Here is a 21,020-nt window from a genome sequence, read left to right on the forward strand (position 1 = left end):
AGCACGTTTTTGAAGTGTTTTCCAATTCTAAAACTGTATTTGGACGAATTTTAAAGTTATTTTCATGATAAACCTCATCCCAAAGTGATAATTAGGTTTTTAAAAATAATTATTTTGAATATAATTATCCTAAAAGCCTAATTATCTACAGCCTTTAAATATTATCAACTTATTTGTTTTAGTCTCATGCAACAAATCTCACTTTAAGAAAAATACTTAACCAATCACAGAAATTCATTGAATTAATTTTAATCATTAACCAATCAAAATTAATTTCAATTAATCCCATGTGATCGGTTTCACCCCTATACAATGCATGCAGACCGTGAAAACTTGATCTTATGATATATTTCAATCTAACGATCCGATTTGGGAATTGGCATACCATTGCGATCGTTAGAATCTCAAGATCATTTTTATGATATGCAATGAGTGATTTAATGCATGTAATGCAATTATGATTTTTGGGTATATGAATGGTGACTTTATCCATCTTCCAAGATTAAATTATGGGTGCAAAATCGAGCGTCTATAAGTATATGATAATTTGGATGCCCTGGAAGAGCGGAGAGAAATGGCATAAGCTCGACTTGCTGACTATTAGCAAAAGTTGGCTCAGGGATATAATAGGAAGGTGAGGCCTTGGGAGTTTGTGACAGGAGACCTTATTTTGCGGAAGGCTATTAGGAGTATAAACTATCATAATGCCGGGAAACTGGCGTGGAATTGGGAAGGACCCTACCGTGTAATAGTGATGGCCGGAGCAGGAGCTTATTACTTAGAAGACATGGAGGAAAGACCCCTGCCCCGACCATGGAATGTTTGTAATCTGAAAAAGTACTACCCATGAATATAATGTAGAATGTGGGATGCATGTTTGAGATTGTAAATTAACTTGAACAGTAAAAGTAGAAGGAATTCAATTAGTTTGCCTTGTGTAGATTACGAGTAACGCGAAAAGCATTTATGCATATACTTAACAGAATACTCCTTAGGACAGAAGCTTAGCCTCAGTCTGACTCTAGTCACTGACCAGGTGAAAACCTTAACATATATTCCTAATGACAGAAATCTAGCCTTGGTCTGACTTCGGTCACCGACCAGGTGGAAACCTTAACAAATATTCCTAAGGATAGAAGTCTGGCCTTGGCCTGACTTCGGTCACCTACCAAGAAAAAACCTTAACAATTTTCTTTAAGGACAGAATCCTGACCTCGACATGACTCTTGTCACCGACCAGATGAAAACCTTAATAAATTTTTATAATGATGAAGACCTCGATAAATTTTCTAAGTTCACGAAATTGGAAATGGCAGAAATGTGAAGCAATTGAAATGAACCTATCCCCAAGAAGAGGGATTGGTTTTTAGCTAAAGTCATTGATAAGAAAAGGAAAGAAAAATCTATGGTAAATCGGTTACTTGGTTAGGGAACGTAAATGCAATTTCTATATTACCGAACATTAACACTTAAGAAAAATAAATCATCAACATCAAATTATTTATTGCATTACTGAACGTCAACACTTAGACAAATTTAAGCATTAACATCAAAATATTTATGATGTTACCAAACGGTTAAACACCTAAGGAAATTAAATCATTGGTATTAACACATTTTAGGCAATCATGATATGATAAAGAAAGGTGAAAGATTAAGTCAAGAAAACTTAAAATCATCAGTCTTAAACAAACTTAAAGAAGTTCAGTACATGGGCACAGACTTAATTAGTGCAGTACATGAAGTATTAACCAAAATATGGCAAAAAATAAAAACAAACAATACAAATACTAATGATAACACAAATTAGATGCTCAGGTTGTCGGGAACAATGGGGGTTATCGTGGGTGCTTTGTTGCTAGGAGAAAGGTTGTTGGGCAGAGGATTAGAGCCGAGAACAGGCTGGGCAACGTCTGGTAATGATGAAGTAGTAACGATGCTCGGGTTGTCTTCATCGAGCACCACTACATGGGAATCAATCTGTTGTGACAGCTCCCTAGTCTCAAGGCTCTCTATACTCTCATCCTCGTCACTGCTATCTTCATCCTATTCTATAGTCCATGCCTCAACCTCGGGGTCCTAGGCAGTAGGATTTGGTCAGCACACTTGAACGGGGAATTCTCGGGGAGACTGACTGCATTAATTGCAGCCATCCAGCCCTCTATAAATCAAAACTTCCAAGCCTAAAAGACTACTAGATTGACTGAGTTCTCGGCGTCTCAGAAACCTTTATTGTAATAAGTTTGCTTCTAAGCCTTCTCCATACTCTTTAGGTTAGCGAGCTCCTTGTCATGAGCAGAAACTAGGCCGGCCATCTCGGTGAGCTTGATTTCAATCTCGTCAAGTTTCCCTTGAAGTTCTCCTACTTTCTGCTTGGCCAACTCCAGCGCCTTCTCAGTTGTGGTTGCCCATTGCTCCATTATGTTTAGCCCCAGTATCTTTTCCTACAGGTTTGCCTCAACTACCTGCTTAAGAGCCTTTTCTTTATCCGCATCCTCCATTACCCCCTTTAGGGACCCTCCACCACATAGGTTAGCTGAGCGGCCAAAGAAAACGGCAGAATAGAATAGGTTCAATATATACCAAGCACTAACACTTGTAAACAATAAAGCTTCAAAGAGATAAAAACTCACTGCTATGTTATGCCGCTTTAGCTTAAGGATGATATCTTCAACTTGGCACCCTAAGTAGTGCTCTAAGTCAGCGGGCAGCAATAAAGCCTTCCCGAGGTTGTCAAACATTTGCCCCTTGAGGCCACTCCTCCATGTCCGAACAAAGGAATCGAAGGGCAAAACCTTGTCCCCCAGGTGAAAGGAGCATTCCCACCTAGTAGTGGAGCCAGAAAAGGTGGAGGCCACTTGAAAACTGATTATGATCGGCTTATTCACAGGCTGTGTCTCCTGGGGGGTCCTACCAGTCTATTGAGTTGCTGCCTGGCTAGAGACTTGGGTGGGGAGCTGGGCAGCGGAGGGAGTACTAGTGTCGATTGTGGCACCATTAGCACCTTTCTGTTTCTTCTTTCGTTGTTGGGAAGTTGGAGGGGTTGTCTGTTAAGAGGTAGGCCAAGGAGTAGCTAGGCTCTTAGCGGGTTGCACTACTGGGAACCAATGGTCCAAAGCCATGGAATGATTTTGAACCATCTCTATGCTCAGGATTGTCAGAGTTAACTCTTTGGCAACTGGGTCTTCGGCAATAACACCTTCGGCTATGGGGTCTTCTAAAATAGGGGCTTCTACAAGGATATGTACTGCTTGGCCCTGAAAACGTTATCTCTCGAACTGTCTTTTACAGGTTCAAAGGAGCCTTGTCTGACTAGTCTGGGCCCCAAGTGTCTCGCCTCACTAGTAGTAAGTCCGTTCGATAAGAATCCTGGCAACTGAATGTAAGATAAGACAAAAGTGGGCTGCCTACGGTTAAAGCACTAGAGGAGTCTTGATAGCTTGTGTAAGAAGGCATGCAACCCAAGATCATATGGGAAGCTTTTAATTAGCCGTCGTAATGCATGAATATTTTCGAGCGTAGGACAAAGTTGAGCTCTCGAGCTCTCACTACATTTATATCTAGTTGGAATTTCTTGGAAACTGCAGTTGGGAGTAAAGGGTGGGTTAATGAGGCGTCCAAAAACAAAGATGAAAAAAGAAAGTAGTAATATATGCAAAAGGGGGGAGGGGGGTGTTCGGCTTGTCTAGGTTCACTACAATTAGAGCTAGGGAGGTTGGATGTCGCCATCAAGACCGCTGGAGCCTTCACTATCGCTGCCACCATTGCCACCTGGGATGAGGAGTTTGGGTTCATGAGGTTTAGTCTTTGTGGTCTTTGAGTTGCTCGTGGTTTTTGTTTTTAGATTTTAGGATTTTGGGGGAAACATGTCTTTAGGGAGAGGTTTTTTGTTTTAAGTTTAGGCTTGAAAGACATAGTTTTGATGCATGTCACTTAACATAGAAATTAATTATTGGGGGGAAGGGTAAATTGCTAACAGAACCAAACTTTAGGGTGTAAAATCAAGTTTTTGAAATTGTGGGGTGTAAAATCCATCAACCCCAAACTTTAGGGGTGTAATTTGCAATTTACCCAACTTAGCAACTAAACATTTTTGAAAAGATGCAAAGCAAATTCATCACCTTCTCCGCAAAGAGGCCAACACAGACCAGTCTAGCTTCCTAAGAAGGCAAAGTTAGCTTTAATGATAATAATGTCTATCGCAACTCTCCAAAGGAGCATCTTTATTTTTTCATGAATCTTTAATTGCCATATCTTCTTCCAAACTTCTCCTCTAGTCGTATGTTGATGCCTTTGAGTGAGCCTATATGCTAACTTTACCGAAGATTTCCATAACATATTAGAAACCAAAACCACTCATAATTCTGACACCTCCTTAAGGGAATTTTTAGTACAGCTTTTCTTGATTGGTCATCAAATAGATCATGCAGTACCTATTGTTGAGATACAATTTTTCTCACATGCCACATGTCCTAATTTCATTTGCCCACTCATAAAAAATACCCATACAAGCCCCATAAATTATTTTGGGCTGTTAGGACATATGTGAATCATGTTAGGAGCATATGTCAATATTTTTATGTAATTGGCTAATCCTTTGACAAAACGCATTTTACTTGTAATTTGATAAATATAGGATGTGTTTAATACTTCATGGAACAAAGTTTCAAGATTATGTGTTAAAGCCATGCAACTCTGTCCAAGAAAGAAGTGTAGAAGTGCTGGTTTTTAAAGCTCAACACTAACATCTATCGAGATTTAAAAAGCTGCTGAAGCTCAAAGCTCAACAACTAACTCGATAGATAGGGTATCTGTTAAGATTTATGAAAAATAGATTTTTAGTTCTGTTTTGCATCCAATCTGTGAGTATGTGTTATGGGTTTCTTTACCCACAACCCTAAACATATATAAAGATTATTTTAAGGGCCGTCAAAAGTTGCACAGTTGTGCAAGTATGAAGCAAAGTTTTACTCATGTAAATTGTGACCGGAAATAGAATTTACCTTAGTTCATCTTTCTCTTGAAGAAACTGTTGTGTTTGTACACTATAGGGTTTTGTGACCCAGGAGCTTCTTGTTCTTCATCGAGTGATGAACTGAAGAACTTTGCAACCAACATCTTTCTCAAGTTGGTGATAAAGTCCGTATGGGATCCGCGCATCTATTATTAGTCACGTCCTGGGAGCCGTGCATTGAAAATGAGAAATTGTCACTACAAAACAAGTCCAATTGAGTATTGGGGTAAGGGTTCAACTATAGATTGATATAAGGTACAGAGATTCCTTTACTTGTAACTGCTTGTCTTGATAATAGTAGATTCTCGAGAGTGGTGACCTTAAAATCACCCAGTGGGGTTTTTGCCATATAGTTTTTCTCATTCGTAAACAAATCACCATTCAATTTATTTTTGCTGCATTTAGTTATTTGGTGATTTATTTGTGTTGCCACGCGTATTGCATGCAAATTGAATTAACTAATTAACTTAGCTAAATCAATTGGTTAATTTATCACAAGGGGTCAATACATTCTTAGCCTATCATGGGCCTTACAAATATTTCCCATATCATTACCAAAATTGGCCCACACAAATATTTCCCATATTATTACCAAAATTAAGCCCATACAAGTATTTCACATATCATTACCAAAATTGGGCCCACACAAATATTTCCCATATTATTACCAAAATTGAGCCCACACAAATATTTCACATATCATTACCAGAATTGGGCCACCAAATTATACCATTTATATAAAAGGCCATACCCATTTATCTTATGAGCAAAACCCAAAAAGCCAACAAATTTATTTCAAAGTCCATTGCTACATGGCACCCATTACAAAGCTCATTGTTGCATATTATAAAGCCCATTATTACACAGTACCCACTACAAGCCCAACAGAAACACCTGCCAATATTTATCAAAGCCTAAGCCCGCACCTGACAATATTTTACAAAATCCCAACATATTATTAAAAGCCCAAATATATTTTTTTGGCAATATCTTATTAAAATCCCAAATATTATTTTGGCAATATTTTACAAAAAGCCCAACGAAAATTTTGAAAAAATAGCTGTGGTACCCAAACCTCCTCTAGTGGTATTTGGGTCCCAATTAATTTATAAGTGGGCTTTATCTCAATCCTAACAATTGAGCTCTAAACTTCACCTAGTTAGTCCAACTCAACCTTCCTCTCCTTATCCCCATTGTTACCCGCCGTTTTTCTCTCTAGTATATTTTCTGTTTTTCTCAATCTCCCTCCCTCTCTATTTTTTCCAATCCCCTCTATGTTGACCATCTTCCCCTTTTGTAGTCTCTCATTAGTGGGTTATCATCATTACCATTTTCCCACTTCGCACATATTTCTATGTGCAACAGAATCCCAAGGGATCCTCACAACTTCAGAGATTCTCTTAGAACTTGCTCCAGACGTCAAATAGTACTTAGTAGCATATTCCCTAAAGGCATTGATAGTGCTCAATTACCGACCTTAAGTTGTCTGTCCCCTTTCCGACTTCCCTTTAGCTCACTAGTTAGTATTAGGCCCAACTTAACCTGAACACAATACGGTTTACCCAGAACGGTATCCTTTGACTTTTGCCCATTTTCTCAGTGGACTGATCCTATCCCTTTTGGGCTAGGCCTTGGTCACATGGGCCATTCTCAGTCTTACAGCCCAAGCCCCTACAAAAGCCCCCACGACCATCCTTATTCTCCCTCCATGACCATCCTCGTCACCAAGAAGTCACTCAGTAAGTCGTCTTCCTCTATCTTTCTCCTAATAATTCCGTTAGGCTAAAAAAAATGGGTTTTTTCTTATTTCTTGAGAACTAGTGCAGACATAGAATCCTTTAAAGTTAGGTTCAACATCCATCTAATATATCAAACTATCATGGGGAGCCTGAAGCAAGTCATGATGGTTACATTGATATCCTGCCTCCTTCACTCTAATAGGAACTTGGTGGTGGAATTTGTAAGAGTAAGCAAGAATTGGCTGAATGGCAAGATGACCTGCTCGACCTCTCCTCCCAAATAGGTCAGTATCTTCTTTTTCTGACTCCTTGACACGCATATATTGTGCTCTTCTCTTCCTCCCCCCCCCTATTTGAATTCAAATGACTTTTTTAAAACTTAAATTGATATTTAAAAAAAAAAAAATAGTTGAACACTGAGTTAGAGGTTTAGGGGAAAAAAAAACCTTATTCTTTTTACTTGATTAAGAGTTTGAAAGAAAAAAAAAAAAACAAAATCTTTTTTAACTCACATGTAAAATAGTGCCTACAAAATAGGACCACACTTTTTCAAACTCTACTTTAAACATATTTTGTTTGTATATGTATACGTTTGTTTTTATTTGATTGCAATATTATGGAAGAATTTAGTTAAAAAAAGGGTATAATATTTTTATTAAAACATAAAACTATGCAAATACCATCTTTACCTCCCATTCAGATTCAATTTATAGTTTTTCAATTAATTGAAACTCTTACAATTTAGCTTCATCTCTATCAACCTCAACTCTTCCATATGAAATTAATGCTGTCAATTGTTGGATGCAATTTACAATTTTCCTAACAATTGTTGTTACTTTCATTGGAAATTTTTTGAAGAATATACATTTTTTAAATTAAAAGATTTATTTGTGATTAATAGTAGTTGCTAATTTTGAGAAAATTATTAACCTTTACCAAAAAAAATAAATAAATAAAGAAAAGCCTCTGTGTGTGCTCATTTTTGTCTATTGTTTTTCTTGCATAGCAGGCACATTGGATGAATTTGGGCAAGTGATGTGGTAGTCATTCTATCAAGTAGTTGTTAAAAACCATTTTTTTGTAAATATCCTACCTATATATGCATATATTTATTAAAGTTTTGGATTTTAATCCCATTAGTTTATGCAATGTCATTTATAAATTAATTGCAAAAGTGGTGGTTAATTGTTTAAAGAAAATTTTGGCTAACTCTATTCTAGATTCACAAAGTGCCTTCCTGTCGGGCCGGTTAATTACAAATAATATTCTTGTGGCGTTTGAAACTTTACACCATCTCAAAAGGAAAACCCAAGGGAAGTTGGGGTATATGGCTCTCAAACTAGATATGAGTGAAGCATTTGACCGAGTAGAGTGGGAATTTCTGGAGAGGCTTATGCATCACCTGGGCCTTGATGAGAGAACGATTAAAATAATTATGTCCTATTTGAAATCGATGTCTTATACAGTGCTTCTCAACGGCCAACTTGTAGGTAATATCAAACCGTCAAGGGGGACTCAATAAGGTGATCTTGTATCTCCTTATTTGTTTCTTATGTGTGCTATGGGATTACAAAATTTGTTGCAACAAGCTGAGGTGGATGGGCAAATTCGAGCTATAGCTGTAGACACCACATTTTGTACCCTTACGACTCGGGCCCCTATTCCCTAATGATGCTGAATTTTAAGACCTTAAAGTTGGTCTAGGACCTAATCAGAAGTTAAATTGACTTGAGAAGTATTAAAATGAAAAATATAACTTTTAATGAGTAGTGTAATAGGATGAAGATGACAACGAAGTTGAGTACAGTTATATTGAGTAGTGTAATAGGATACTGCTGTTGTATGTGTAATTATGTTATAGATATTATTGAACTTATAAGTTCTTATTTGTAAAGGCATATTGTGTGCAAAGCTTGACAATGTTGCATACATATGTGAAAACTGTTATTTTGACAAAACTGTTAAGAAATAAAAGTTTGCACGTATATAATTATCAGGTGAAACTATTACTTCTTCATGTTGTTGCATATAAATGTTACAACTATTATTTCTTCGTGTTTTTAAGAAATAATAGTTTTAACATACATAATTATCTTTAAAATTGTTAATTTATCATGTCATTACTTGTTGACCATTTTTCCTCTTTGTGTTGTAAAAGGTGTTGGACGCAAGAATGGGGAGGAAACGTCAGTTGTGCCTTATTTACGTTGGGGAAGGATCGTCGCATGCACGACAATGGGTGGAGGCAGCTGATGAGGAAGCCCACATTTCTGAGGACGCAAGACCGGTGGCAACACTGGTGGCAAGTGACGATGAGACACAGGCTCCAAGTATTGTTCATGTCTTCGAATGTAAGGTTTGATGTTTATTATTGGATGGTTGGATCAGTTTTAAAAGATATAAGAATTAATTGGGTTCACATCTTTTTAATATTGTAGGATTCATGTTTTGCAATTTCAATTATGAGTTACTGGTTTACAAAAACAAATAATATAATTAAAATATGTAAATATATTCAATATATGCTGTTGACTTCTGTCCGTTTAGTCCATTCATTTCCCTTGGGTTCAATTTGGTCTATTTGGTTCAATTTGGTTTGCTTAGTCCATTTCGGTCCAACAGTGTCTGCTTCGTCCTTTAGGTCCACTATGGTCCATTCGACCACTTCGGACCAATTTCATCCTCTTTGGTCCACTCTGTCCACTTTGGTCCATGTCAGTGCACTTAAGAATGGTCAAAGCTAAGTTTGGGTGGAAATTATATATTCTAAATCCAAATTTATTAAGAAAAAATGAAGGCAACCCAAACAAAGCATGCTTGCTCATCTTTTCAAAAGCTAGGTAAGTGCATGCTTCTTTAAAGATGCAAAATTAACCTAAATCACAATAAAATCACAAAATTGCATGATAGAAGAGTTATCACAATTTCATTTTCCTTTTAAACAAAATAAGTGCCAAGACATAGTTTTGGTTAAGTGCTCTTCCAAATTTGTAGGCCAAGTTACAACTTTTCTATGTGTAACGAAATGTGTGGATTGCCAATATAATGGGTGAACAAGTTGACTGGTCGATTACTCATAGTGCTAATAGGCATCTAGGTTCATTAGTCATAGTACGAAGAAGTCCCATACATTTATGTTGTTCCTAAATGATATATAATTACACTTGCAAAACTTGAGGGTTACATGAATGCGTGGGAGAAAGGCCTAAATTTACTCATGTTTTGTTTAAATGAAATCGTAAACTTTTTATTATTTACGTTTTTCCGGGCAAATTTTTGCGTGGTGTGATAGTTTTCAGTAGTTGTGAGCTTTCTTAAATCAGTCCTAATATTGGTGGTTTTGTAGATACAGATGATTATGTTCAAACCTCAGCACTGGTACAAATCCGGAACCGGTACAAAATCCAGAACCGGTACAAAATCCAGCACCAGGAAATAGGCCTAGAAGACGTGGGAAAACACGGTTGGGTGACATATGGGCAATGACTGGTGAGTACAAAATCGACTTGCCATTAAATGCTGAGGGCCAACCGATTGGGGAAGACGGGTCTTTGTTCATTCGGTGGTTGGGCTCATTTTGTGAGAATGGCATGTTATTCCCGCTTACGTTTGTTGATTGGCCAAGCATCCCTCAAAAATTTAAACAGGATTATTGGGTGGAGATTGAGGTAGTATGAAAATAAAATAGTAGTTATTTTTCTTTACAGCTGTTGTCCTAATAACCTGTGTATATTCAGCCGTTGTTGTAATTGTAATATAATATTTTGCTAACTCCACTTTGGTATTTCAGAAACGGTATATAATTAATCCCAATATTGTCGCACAACCCAATCAAATGAGATGGGCAATGCATCAATTAGGGGAATTGAGGAGAAATCGCAGGACCAAGTTGAAGAAGGATCACAAAAAACAAGGGCTGACACGTCAACAGGTATTGGCTAGCAAACTGTATGAGGTTATCACAGAGCAATGTGCAGAGATGGTTGATTATTGGTTCAATGAAAAAACTGAGGTATTGCTACTTTCTTCGTCAATCTCATCTTCATGGTAATTTAGTCAAGAGATGTTTTGTTGTTTTATTTTTGACAGTAATGTGGTTGCAGATAAAAAGTAATAAAAACAAGGAAAGTCGAGGTAAGCAGGAAGACATAGCACGGTCTGGGGCCAAAAGTCTTGCTCAAATTTCTAATCAAATGGTAAGAAATAAAACCCTTATTCATGAATGCCTACATGATGTTTTTTGATATTTTGTTTTCCTATTTACCGAGTTAGCCTCATTTCATATGTTATAGGAATAAGGATAAGTTAGTTATATTATAGATCTTTTTGTAAGTAAAAAATGCAATAATTGACTCTATGCATCCTTTTAATATATAAAGATGACTTTGTTAATTCTTAATATGTACATATTAAGCAGCCACTTAAGGAGAGAAAGTCCAGCAAAGTTTGCTTGTGCACTAGTTCAACCTAGAATTTAAATTTTGATGCCCACTAGCTCGTGTGATAACTATTATGCGTATGGGGTACTTTTTATGGTGTTGGATTAGAAAGAACTAGCCATTGGAACACTAACTGCATTTTATGATTTAAATTTGATGGAAGGTGACTTTTTTATGTGAGATGTTATATAGATTTGGTTTATGCCCTAAAATAGCAGTGTCATTGACAAATGGAACATGTGCCGAAGAAGATGTCAAGAAGGATAGTGATTCAAATGGGAAATTTTAAATGTTTATTTTTTGTCATCCTTGGTGCACATATTTTCTAGCAATTTGGTGAGCATCGAACATAATTTTTTGTTGCAAATCATAGAGAACCATGCCTAGTTTACTATGTCCCAAAATTTTAGATCACCTATGGGTAATTTGTGACAAATTTGTGTGCAAAGTGGGCATCTCAAACTTATCTCAAATAAAGTGTCATAATAGGAAGTCTATGATGCCTATTTTCTAACTCCCCATGTCTGTTTTATTTTTAATCTCTTCATTTAACAAGCCCATGTGTATTTGGAAGCTAGCCATATTGTATTCATTTATTTACAACTCTCTCAGCTTTATCTTTATTTCCCAGATTTGTTATGTTATTTTAGTATAAATCATTGTGGATTTGTGTTAATTGTGGCATAACAACATGGTAAGCACTAGTATTTATTGTATTTATGTTTGTTCATCATGTAGGCGAAACCTAAAGGGGTGGCAGTCGAACACGTGGATGTATATCAACGAGTATACCGCACCAAAGATGGGGTTGTTGTTAGTGCCCGTGTGCAAGATAACATGGTAAGCACAATTTGATTGAATTGAATTTTAGTGTATTTTGTGTTTGTATTGATTATGGTGTGTAATATGTTGTTTGGTTTTTGTGGAAAAACAGGATAGGATGGCAGCACTTTTGAATGACTAGGTCATACGACTACAAGGAGAGATTGATAATGGAATCCTTTGGTCCAACGATGATGCGTATGCTTGGGTGATGGGTCGTCTAAGGCACCCGAGGCGTGTATGTGGGGTAGGTTTTGGAATCACCCCATCAGGAAGAAGTGGCACAATCTATTCACAGTCTACCTCGATTCCATCGATAAGCAGAGCTCACCAAAGGATGTCAGAGTTGGAGATGAATCATGAAGAGCTTAGGGAGCAACTAGCTCAATCTAGGGAGGAACTAGCGAAGCATAGGGAGGAAGTATCTCAATCTGAGGCGAGGCATAGGGAGGAACTAGCTCAATCTGAGGCAAGGCACCAAGCAGAAATGGCCAACCTGAAGGCGTCGATGAGAAGCATGTTTAAGGAACTTAGCCAGGAGTTTCGTACTTTATATCCTTCTCAGGTAGCGAACAAATGTTATTTAGCAAAACACTACTTTTTGCAATGCATTGTTATGTGATATTAATATGTTTAAGAAATTTTAGGATCACAATGCCTGATTGGAATGATGGGAATGAAACTGTGAATCCTGAGGTAAAACAAAATATCTCTAAAAACAGTAGTCTACATATATACATACCATGCCATGATGGATAAACTATGAACCTCAATAGTTAGTACAAGAGGAAAGAAAACTTTCTACTGGTGAATATGTTATAAAATATCATGATGCAATTGTATTATTGTAATATACGTTGATTCAAGACGCATTTCAAAGGTGACTACTCTACAGTATTGCATCTTAACCTTTGCCACCTGAAACATGAAGAACACAGTTTCTTGGCATATTCACATCTCCATGACTAGACATATGCAAAATATGTAATGTAAAGCCACTAAAGTAAGAGCTCCCATTATCAATGTCAATAATTTATTGCCAAACTTGATTGAATTGGAAGTTTTGACTAGATTGTTTTAATGAATAGTTGAACTATTGTTTACTCTTCCTCTCATGTTACTCTTTGTATTGTATTACCGTTTAGATATCAGTGATGAGCTCTCCCTATTTCTAATTATCTAGGTACATAGTCTCGCACCTATCATATATAATATCTTTTAGTTTTCCCTTTCATTTTTGTTGGGAAATATAGACCCCGGTTGATAAAATTAACAAGTTTTAAACCCAAGTTGTTAATTAGATTAATTATGAATAAACCTTGTTAATAACAAACAAACATCAATATCATGTCAAAATCATGCAGCGGAAAAAATAAATAAGACAAGATATGATGACCTAGGAAAACCAATGAAACCAACCAGTTTCAAAGTAAAAAACCTGGGGGGAAACCTTCCCGAAAAGCAATTCACTATAGTAAAGAGAAGTTTCAGATCTAGTACAAAACCTTTGTCCCTAGACTCTACAATCCCCGTAGATGAACTCACAGCAGAAACCTTCTACCGCTTCAGAACCTCTGAACTCTTCAATATATGAACGCCAACCTTTTTGTTGCACGGATCCCAGTACGTGACTAACTCCTTTGCACGAATTCTAGTACGTGACTCACTCACCAACTTAAGGAAGAAGAATGTTGGCTGTAAAGTTCTTCACTTCATCAACAATGAAGATCAAGAAGCACTTGGTTACAAAACCCTAAGGCACAAAGACGCAGTAGCTTCTTTCAGAGAGAATAAGGCATCAATCACCTTTTGCATATGTTCTCCTTGTATTCTCTTATGTGACGGCCTCTAAAATAAGCCTTATATAGGTCTAGGGTTGTGAGAAAAGAAACCCTACACAAATACAAAAGCCTGGCCCAAAAATCAAATCTGAAAATTTTGATTTCCTGTAACCTCGATCATTCGAGAGGTGTCGAGGAGGTGTCGAGGTTTAATGAATCTCAACAGATACAGCTATCGAGAAGGTGTCGAGGGGACAGAAACTTTCTCGATTGATCGACTAGCTATCGAGAAGCTATCGAGATTGCGATAAGAATCAGCTGAAGAGCTCGACAGATAGCCAGGTGTTGAGGAGGTGTCCAGCAGCTATCGAGCTATCTATCCGCAGGTGTCGAGCTATCTGTCCAGCTTTATTGAACACCTTTTCTTCACTTGTTTCTTGGTCCAATCTTTATGGCTTTAATACTAGACTTGAACAACATGTTTCTTCAAGTATTAAACACAAATTAGATCTACCTAAATACAAGTAAAGTGCGTTTTGTCAAAGGATTAGCCAACTACATAAAATATGTCCTTAACAATTTTGGTATTTGAAAAGCCAAATCACTCCATAATTAGGCAAAAAATAATGCTATGTCTCATTCCCTCATAACATTCTTCTCTGCCAAATTGCTCCATTGTCAGGCCTTTTCAAAAAAATGTGCATCTAAGCATTGCCGAATTAAAATTTCAAATTCATGTTTAGAGTATTATTATGTATTGCAAGCAAACATTTGGCAAATTTAACTTGACAAAAAATAATTTGTGCAGTTTTACCATGAATTGGACAAGAAAGCGTTTCCGTTCAACCCCTTCGGTAGCAAATGAAACTGAGGACATTCTAAGCATGTTGTAAACACAAACGTTTGTATATATATATTTTTGTAAACACAAATGTTGCTGCTTGCTGCCTTAGTGTTTGAGCGCAGTTTCGAATGTAAAACTTAGCTTCTTGTATATTTTTTTGATGTATAAAACTTATATATATCTTTTGGTAATTTTGTGTTGAGAACTTGTACATATCCTTCTTGATTTGTTGTTAGGAACTCGTTCATGGAACTTGTGATGTAGGGATGTAACAGGTGGTTGTGATAGCAGGTGTGTTGGGAACTTGTATATATATGGCAGGAAGTTGTGATGTTTGGGGGGGGGGGGGGGGGAAAAACCTATAGCTGTGTTTTCAAAATGAAGTTGTGATGTTTGGGGGGGGGGGGGGAGGGAAAAACCTATAGCTGTGTTTTCAAAACGCGGCTATAGGTTGTTCAAATGTAGCTGAAAAAGCCGCGTTTTTGGTACAAACGTAGCTACAGGTATGAACTATAGCCGCGTTTCTTAAACGCAGCTATAGACCATAGTTGGGTTTCCGAAAAACGCGGCTACAGGGTAGAAGTGGATGCGTTTTAAACGTGGCTAGGAGCCCTTTTTAGCTATATTTAACAAACTATAGCTGCGTTTAAAAACGTGGCTCAAGCGGAACCTGAAGCTGTGTTTTTAAAACGCGGCTATAGGTCTGCAATTGTAGCTGCATTTAAAAACGCAGCTCAAGCAGGACCTATAGCCGTGTTTTTGAAAAATGTAGCCATAGGCCTATAGGGCCGTATACATCTTACAGGGAAAAAAACGCGGCTTTAGGTATGACCTATGGCCATGTTTTGGAAAAACGCGGCTATAGGCATGACCTTTAGCCGCATTTTTGTAAAACGCGGCCAAAGGTCTGTTTATGCCATGTTTGTAAACGCAGCTCTATCCTATAGCCGTGTTTTTAGGATCTATAGTCACGTTTTTTAAACACGGCTATAAACCCCTTTTTTTGTAGTTTTGATGATATACCTAATGACATTTCCCTGTTGGTAGTTTTTTATGTTCCTTAATAGTTTTTCTTCAATGCATTCCCAGGCTCTTGGTTTGGTTTCTCAAAAAAAAAAAAAAAAACAATTTTTGAAACACCTAGTTGTTTTGAACAATAAACTAAGTAGTATAACAGTTAAAAAAAAAAAGTAGCATTATAATTACTATTTCCAACTACATTTAAATTTAATGCAACTAAGTGTTTGAATTTGATTAAGGAATTAAATGTACTGTATCTAAGGTACAATATTCAAGTTTACCCTTATAGTAAAAGGCAATTGATTATTTTGAAATTATGCATGTGATTAACCTATAACTGATATTAAATAAAAACATGGTTTCAAGAAAATAGTGATTTATAAAGTATAATTGAGTGATATAACTTTTCTCAAAGCAACATTAGATGTAACCTCTACCAAACCATTTAGCAATAATGTGTCTCACAAAAATATAATGTTAATTCAAGTGCAATAAAATTTTATTACATTTAGCATTTATATTAAAAATTTTAAGCAAACAAAGCAACCTATTGTTTATGAATAGCGATAACACACATGAACAAATTTGTAAAAGCAATTATCAATACTTACAACAATAAGCATTCAATATTGGCTTCAAAACATAACTAGGGAAGCTTCCAAGGTAGCATCAGTTTCAATTTTGTTAAAACTAAGCTCATATGGAACCCATCCATAACTTCTACTATATGTAATATTATTATCCATTGTACCAAAAAAGAAATACCTTTTTCATCTCAAAAAAGAAAATGAAAATAAAGAAAGAACAGAATAAGTGAGTAGGTAAGACATTTATTCTTGCTTGCCAACTTAGATTTATTTGCTTCTCTTTTTCTTTCAACTAATCTTTTGTTTTTTTAATCTTATATATCCATATCTTGACTTTATACTAACATTTCCTTTTCTATTTTTATTTTTTCTAAATTGTCCATACTAAAATGTTGTTTTTTCATTCATTTGAGATTTTGTGATGTATATCTAACTAGATTATGCACATGAAATTCTATCTCCTATGTATGATGAATTTTAAGGTGAAATTTTCTAAAAAATTGCACTTCAAAAATTTCTAATATTGAAAGAAAGGCAATTTAAAAATTCCATAGAATCAAGACTTTAGCTTTCGGAACATCCAAATTTGAAGTTCAAATTTTTTTTTTTGGTTAAAGGAATGCATCATTTTATATATTCTACCCATGTTATGAAAGCTCGGATTTGTGCAAAAACACAAGAGCATGTTCAGATCCCTAAATAAAAAATACGGCTAGATAGCTTTTACTCTAACTTATACTAAGTGTGGAACAAGAGTAAATGAGCGCAAACAACCGTTATCACTACCCTAAGCCATATTCATCCATTATCAACAATAAAAGGAAAGGTTAAAGAGCAGGGAAGAGAGATGCAGACACGAGATAACACTGAGACATTTTATCAAAGAGGAAACTGAAGAACTTGGCGAAAAACCTCTCCGCGACTCTCCAAGTCGAAATCGATCTACTAGAGAATAAAGTTGGAGTACATGAATAACAAAAGACCCTCCAAGCCTAGTTTACCCCATGTACTTGAGCCCTCTATGCTCCTGCTACCAACTGACTTCTTGCAGCCTTGTCTTTTCTTACTATTTGGATCCCATAATTTAGCCTGATTGCTTCTGCCAATGAATGACTCATTCCAATACTTCCTAGTAGCGCCAAAATCTCACTTTACACTCAGTATGAGTGTGGTAAGTGTTTAGGCTAGCAACCTCTCAAGGATATAGAGATGGAGAGGTGGCAGTTGAAGAAAACCACAAAGAAATGTGTAGATGATTGTGGGTATAACAATCTCTAACTCTCAAGTGTATTTTCTAGGGTTTTCTCTTTGAAAAGCATTCCTTACAATTTATGGGTAATGAGAGTACATATAGTGTGTGTAAAAACTTGGTAAAGCAAAACTTCACTTTTTGCCAAACAAAAAGTTTCGCAAGTACTTTGAGGTTGGCCTTACTCGCGAGACACTCACGAAAACCTCCAGCCTAGCATGACTCTTCACACTCATCCCTTACAAATAGAAACTCACATACATACAATAAAAAATGATTGAAGAAATTACAATCAAATATGGCATGGAATTAAAGCCAACACAAAATAATTGTAAATCACAACTTTACACGTTACTTTTGTCATACACCAACCGAAGGACATTTTAACTTTTTAAAATGTCAAACTTATATTCCTTTTATTTTCATGGATCGATAAAATTTTATTTTTGTATCATCACATATTTGTATTTATAGTGGATGAGAACTTCGATTTCTTTCATTTTCAAGTTTTGGTTGTGAATATGGATGGAGGATTTGGTTTAGTGATTAAATTTGAGTACAAATAGTCCATGTGTTCAACATGATAGCCCATAGTACGGGCTCTAAATTATCTAGTCGAAGACTCATTTTGCTTATTTCATCGTGGCATTGATGATGTGATCGTTGGCTGCACCTTATGTAACACCCCAAACCCATATTAAGGATTTAGTTAGATGCATAACCTGTCTTATAAATAATCAACAATATATAATGGAACAGAGCATAATTAAATATCCACAAATAAACTTCAACCCATTAAAATCTTTCCTACAAAATTCATAAAAACAAAAACTTTAACAATAAAGTCTCCAAATGCAATCCAAAATAGTTTCAAGAATACTAAACTCACTATCCTAAGAAAATATACTAAAACAATTATCAACTAACATAGCTCTAAAAGAAGACTTCAATCTATGTCTCCAATGATCTACCACCAAAAGATATTCCACTGCTCTAATTTGAATGGGTGGAGAAAGGGATTGAGCTAGAAGTCCAATAAGAGACTACATAACATGAGGATGTCTTTCAAAACAGAACATTAGTATCATTGACAAAATATAGTCTTTACAAAACATCTACAAATAGTTTTTAACAGTAATATAATATATTCTATAAAATTGTCAAGAATAAAACATTTAACTATAACGTTGTAATCATTAAATAAAATAATAACCACTTTAGTTAGCCAAAATCACTAAATAGGTAGAAACAATATATTATGACAATAAACACTTTTTCCACTTATAAAGATCAATAACAATAAAACAGTAGTTTGATATGGAAAACATTAGATATTAGCCAGACAAAGACATAAACTGCTAAACACTCGGTGAGCGATTCCTATTGGGAACAATAACACTAACCTCAAAGAGGCAACATTGGCTCCAAAGAGCAAACGATAATACTGGCTTTGAAGAGCAAATGATAACATTGCACCACATCACAATAACACTACATTGGCTCAAGACCAACACTTAACCCTGTGTTGGCAAAGGTTGCAGACTGTTTAGCAGACCATTTGAAAACATTCTTTCTTCATTACAATACTGTCAATACAAACTATATATCATCTAATAAATACTTTCTCAAAAATATAGTTTTGAGTCATTCTTAACTTATATAGTTTCAAAGTAATATACAAGAAATAATAAAATTCAAGTATGTGTATAAAGAATTGACAATGGTACAAGTTTTTGGAAACTTTACTTTTGCAATTATGTATATATATATATATTTCATTTTTACCAAAAATATATATGAATATATATGTCTTGAGAGACGTCATGTTCTGAAGTCCACTTAACTCTAATTACTAAGCCAAGCTTCAACTCAACTATCTAAATCAATGTTGACTAAAACCTAAATAAGGATAAGACAACTCAATAAGAATGAATACACTAAGGCAGTAATGAAAATATAAATTTCACTCTTAAAATTCATATATCACTACTTATTCTGAAACTACTGCTAGTTTAATACTCAATTGCTTTATCAAGTACTCCAAAAATCAGTAGCTAGTAAACAATTCTAATGAGCCCAAGTAGATCTCTATGTTATTTGATTCTCCCAGTACAAGTTGGCTTCCAAATAATCATATGCTTGTAGATCATATCAACCCAAAATAAATATATAGCATCCATAAAATCTCTAATCGTAGGACTTAGTATTCTATAGCATGTATTGACAAAGATTTAGGAACTCGAAACCATGTTATAGATTACCAGGTTCATAAAGTCAGCACCACTAGTAATTAAGCTACGTAAATCCCAAATATTAAAAAAAAAAAAAAAAAAATCATCTAAAAGCTTAAGTCATGAGTTCGTATGGAAAAGTTCGCGCAAGTCTAATATACTACACTAGCTTTATAGGTTATTCCCATAGATCTTTGTGAGAGAGGCATACCTGAACACACAGATGTAGTAATTTATTATTTTTTTTCTCTTGTAATCTCACAGTTTCTCTCTCCATCTTTCAGCAAGAAACCCTAACTTACTTTCACGTTAAAATTGTTTTCACTTGGGCTGAAATTTAAAACCCACTAAAAACTTAAATAATAAGCTTTCAAGACTTTAATTTCCACTTAAACTCATATTAAGGTTGTTTAGATAGGCTAGGACTCTAATTCTAATAACACTTAAACTCCTAACCTAAATAGGTTTTAATCTCTTATCATTTTCCTTAACTGGTAAGAAAACTAAAAGTTAAATATGAATAATCCACAAAATAACCATTCACGTTATCCTTTTTTTTTTTTTTTGGTAGAATATATTATATTACTGTTAAAAACTATTTGTAAATCTTTTGTAAATACTATATTTTATCAATGATACTAATGTTTTGTTTTGAAAAACATCCTCATGTTATGTAGTCTTTTATCGGGCTTCAATGTAACACCCGCCTCACTTAAATTGAATTTAATTGCTTTTAGAGTGGAATTGATGAATTATTTAATTTATTTTGAAGGTAATATTATTTTATATTATGGTCACTACAAAGAAAATAATTAAAAGAAGATGTAACGTGAGAGTTATTTTTGTGGATATTTAATTACGCTCTATTCCATTATATTATTGTTGATTATTTATAAGACAGGTTATGAATCTAAATCCTTGGTATGGGTTTGGGGTGTTACACCTCACTAAACAGATAAATACAAATTTCAAAACAAACAAAAAAAAATCAAAAATCAAACTAATACCACAAAGAACCTAGTTGCCATTTTCACCATTTATTCTTTGCATCACAATATATTCACAGCTATTCACGAATGTAGAGAAATTAATTGCATGGCAAGACATTGGTAGCAGAGGATTCAACTGTATATTGAATAAGTTATTGGAGGTTTGGAAATTTTGTATGAGAAATTTTCCAAATCACATCCAACCTATTGAAATTTTGAGGTCAAAATCTTGTCATATGGGGAGTGAATAATTTGGAAACCACCAGTTGGACAAACAATTTAATATATTTAAGACACTTCTCAGA

General features: G+C 35.4%; 1 protein-coding gene across 1 annotated transcript; it reads left to right on the forward strand.

The window, feature by feature from the left end:
* Nucleotides 1-10,235: 10,235 nt before the first annotated feature.
* Nucleotides 10,236-12,676, forward strand: LOC136071569 (uncharacterized). The gene is made up of 6 exons (XM_065783027.1): nt 10,236-10,421; nt 10,544-10,765; nt 10,857-10,949; nt 11,931-12,032; nt 12,157-12,579; nt 12,662-12,676. The coding sequence occupies exons 1-6, from the start codon at nt 10,236-10,238 to the stop codon at nt 12,674-12,676; spliced, it is 1,041 nt and encodes a 346-aa protein (XP_065639099.1).
* Nucleotides 12,677-21,020: the final 8,344 nt, after the last annotated feature.

This window comes from Quercus suber, unplaced genomic scaffold (genome assembly GCF_002906115.3).
Source record: "Quercus suber isolate HL8 unplaced genomic scaffold, Cork oak 2.0 scaffold_326, whole genome shotgun sequence".
NCBI classification, from domain to species: domain Eukaryota; kingdom Viridiplantae; phylum Streptophyta; class Magnoliopsida; order Fagales; family Fagaceae; genus Quercus; species Quercus suber.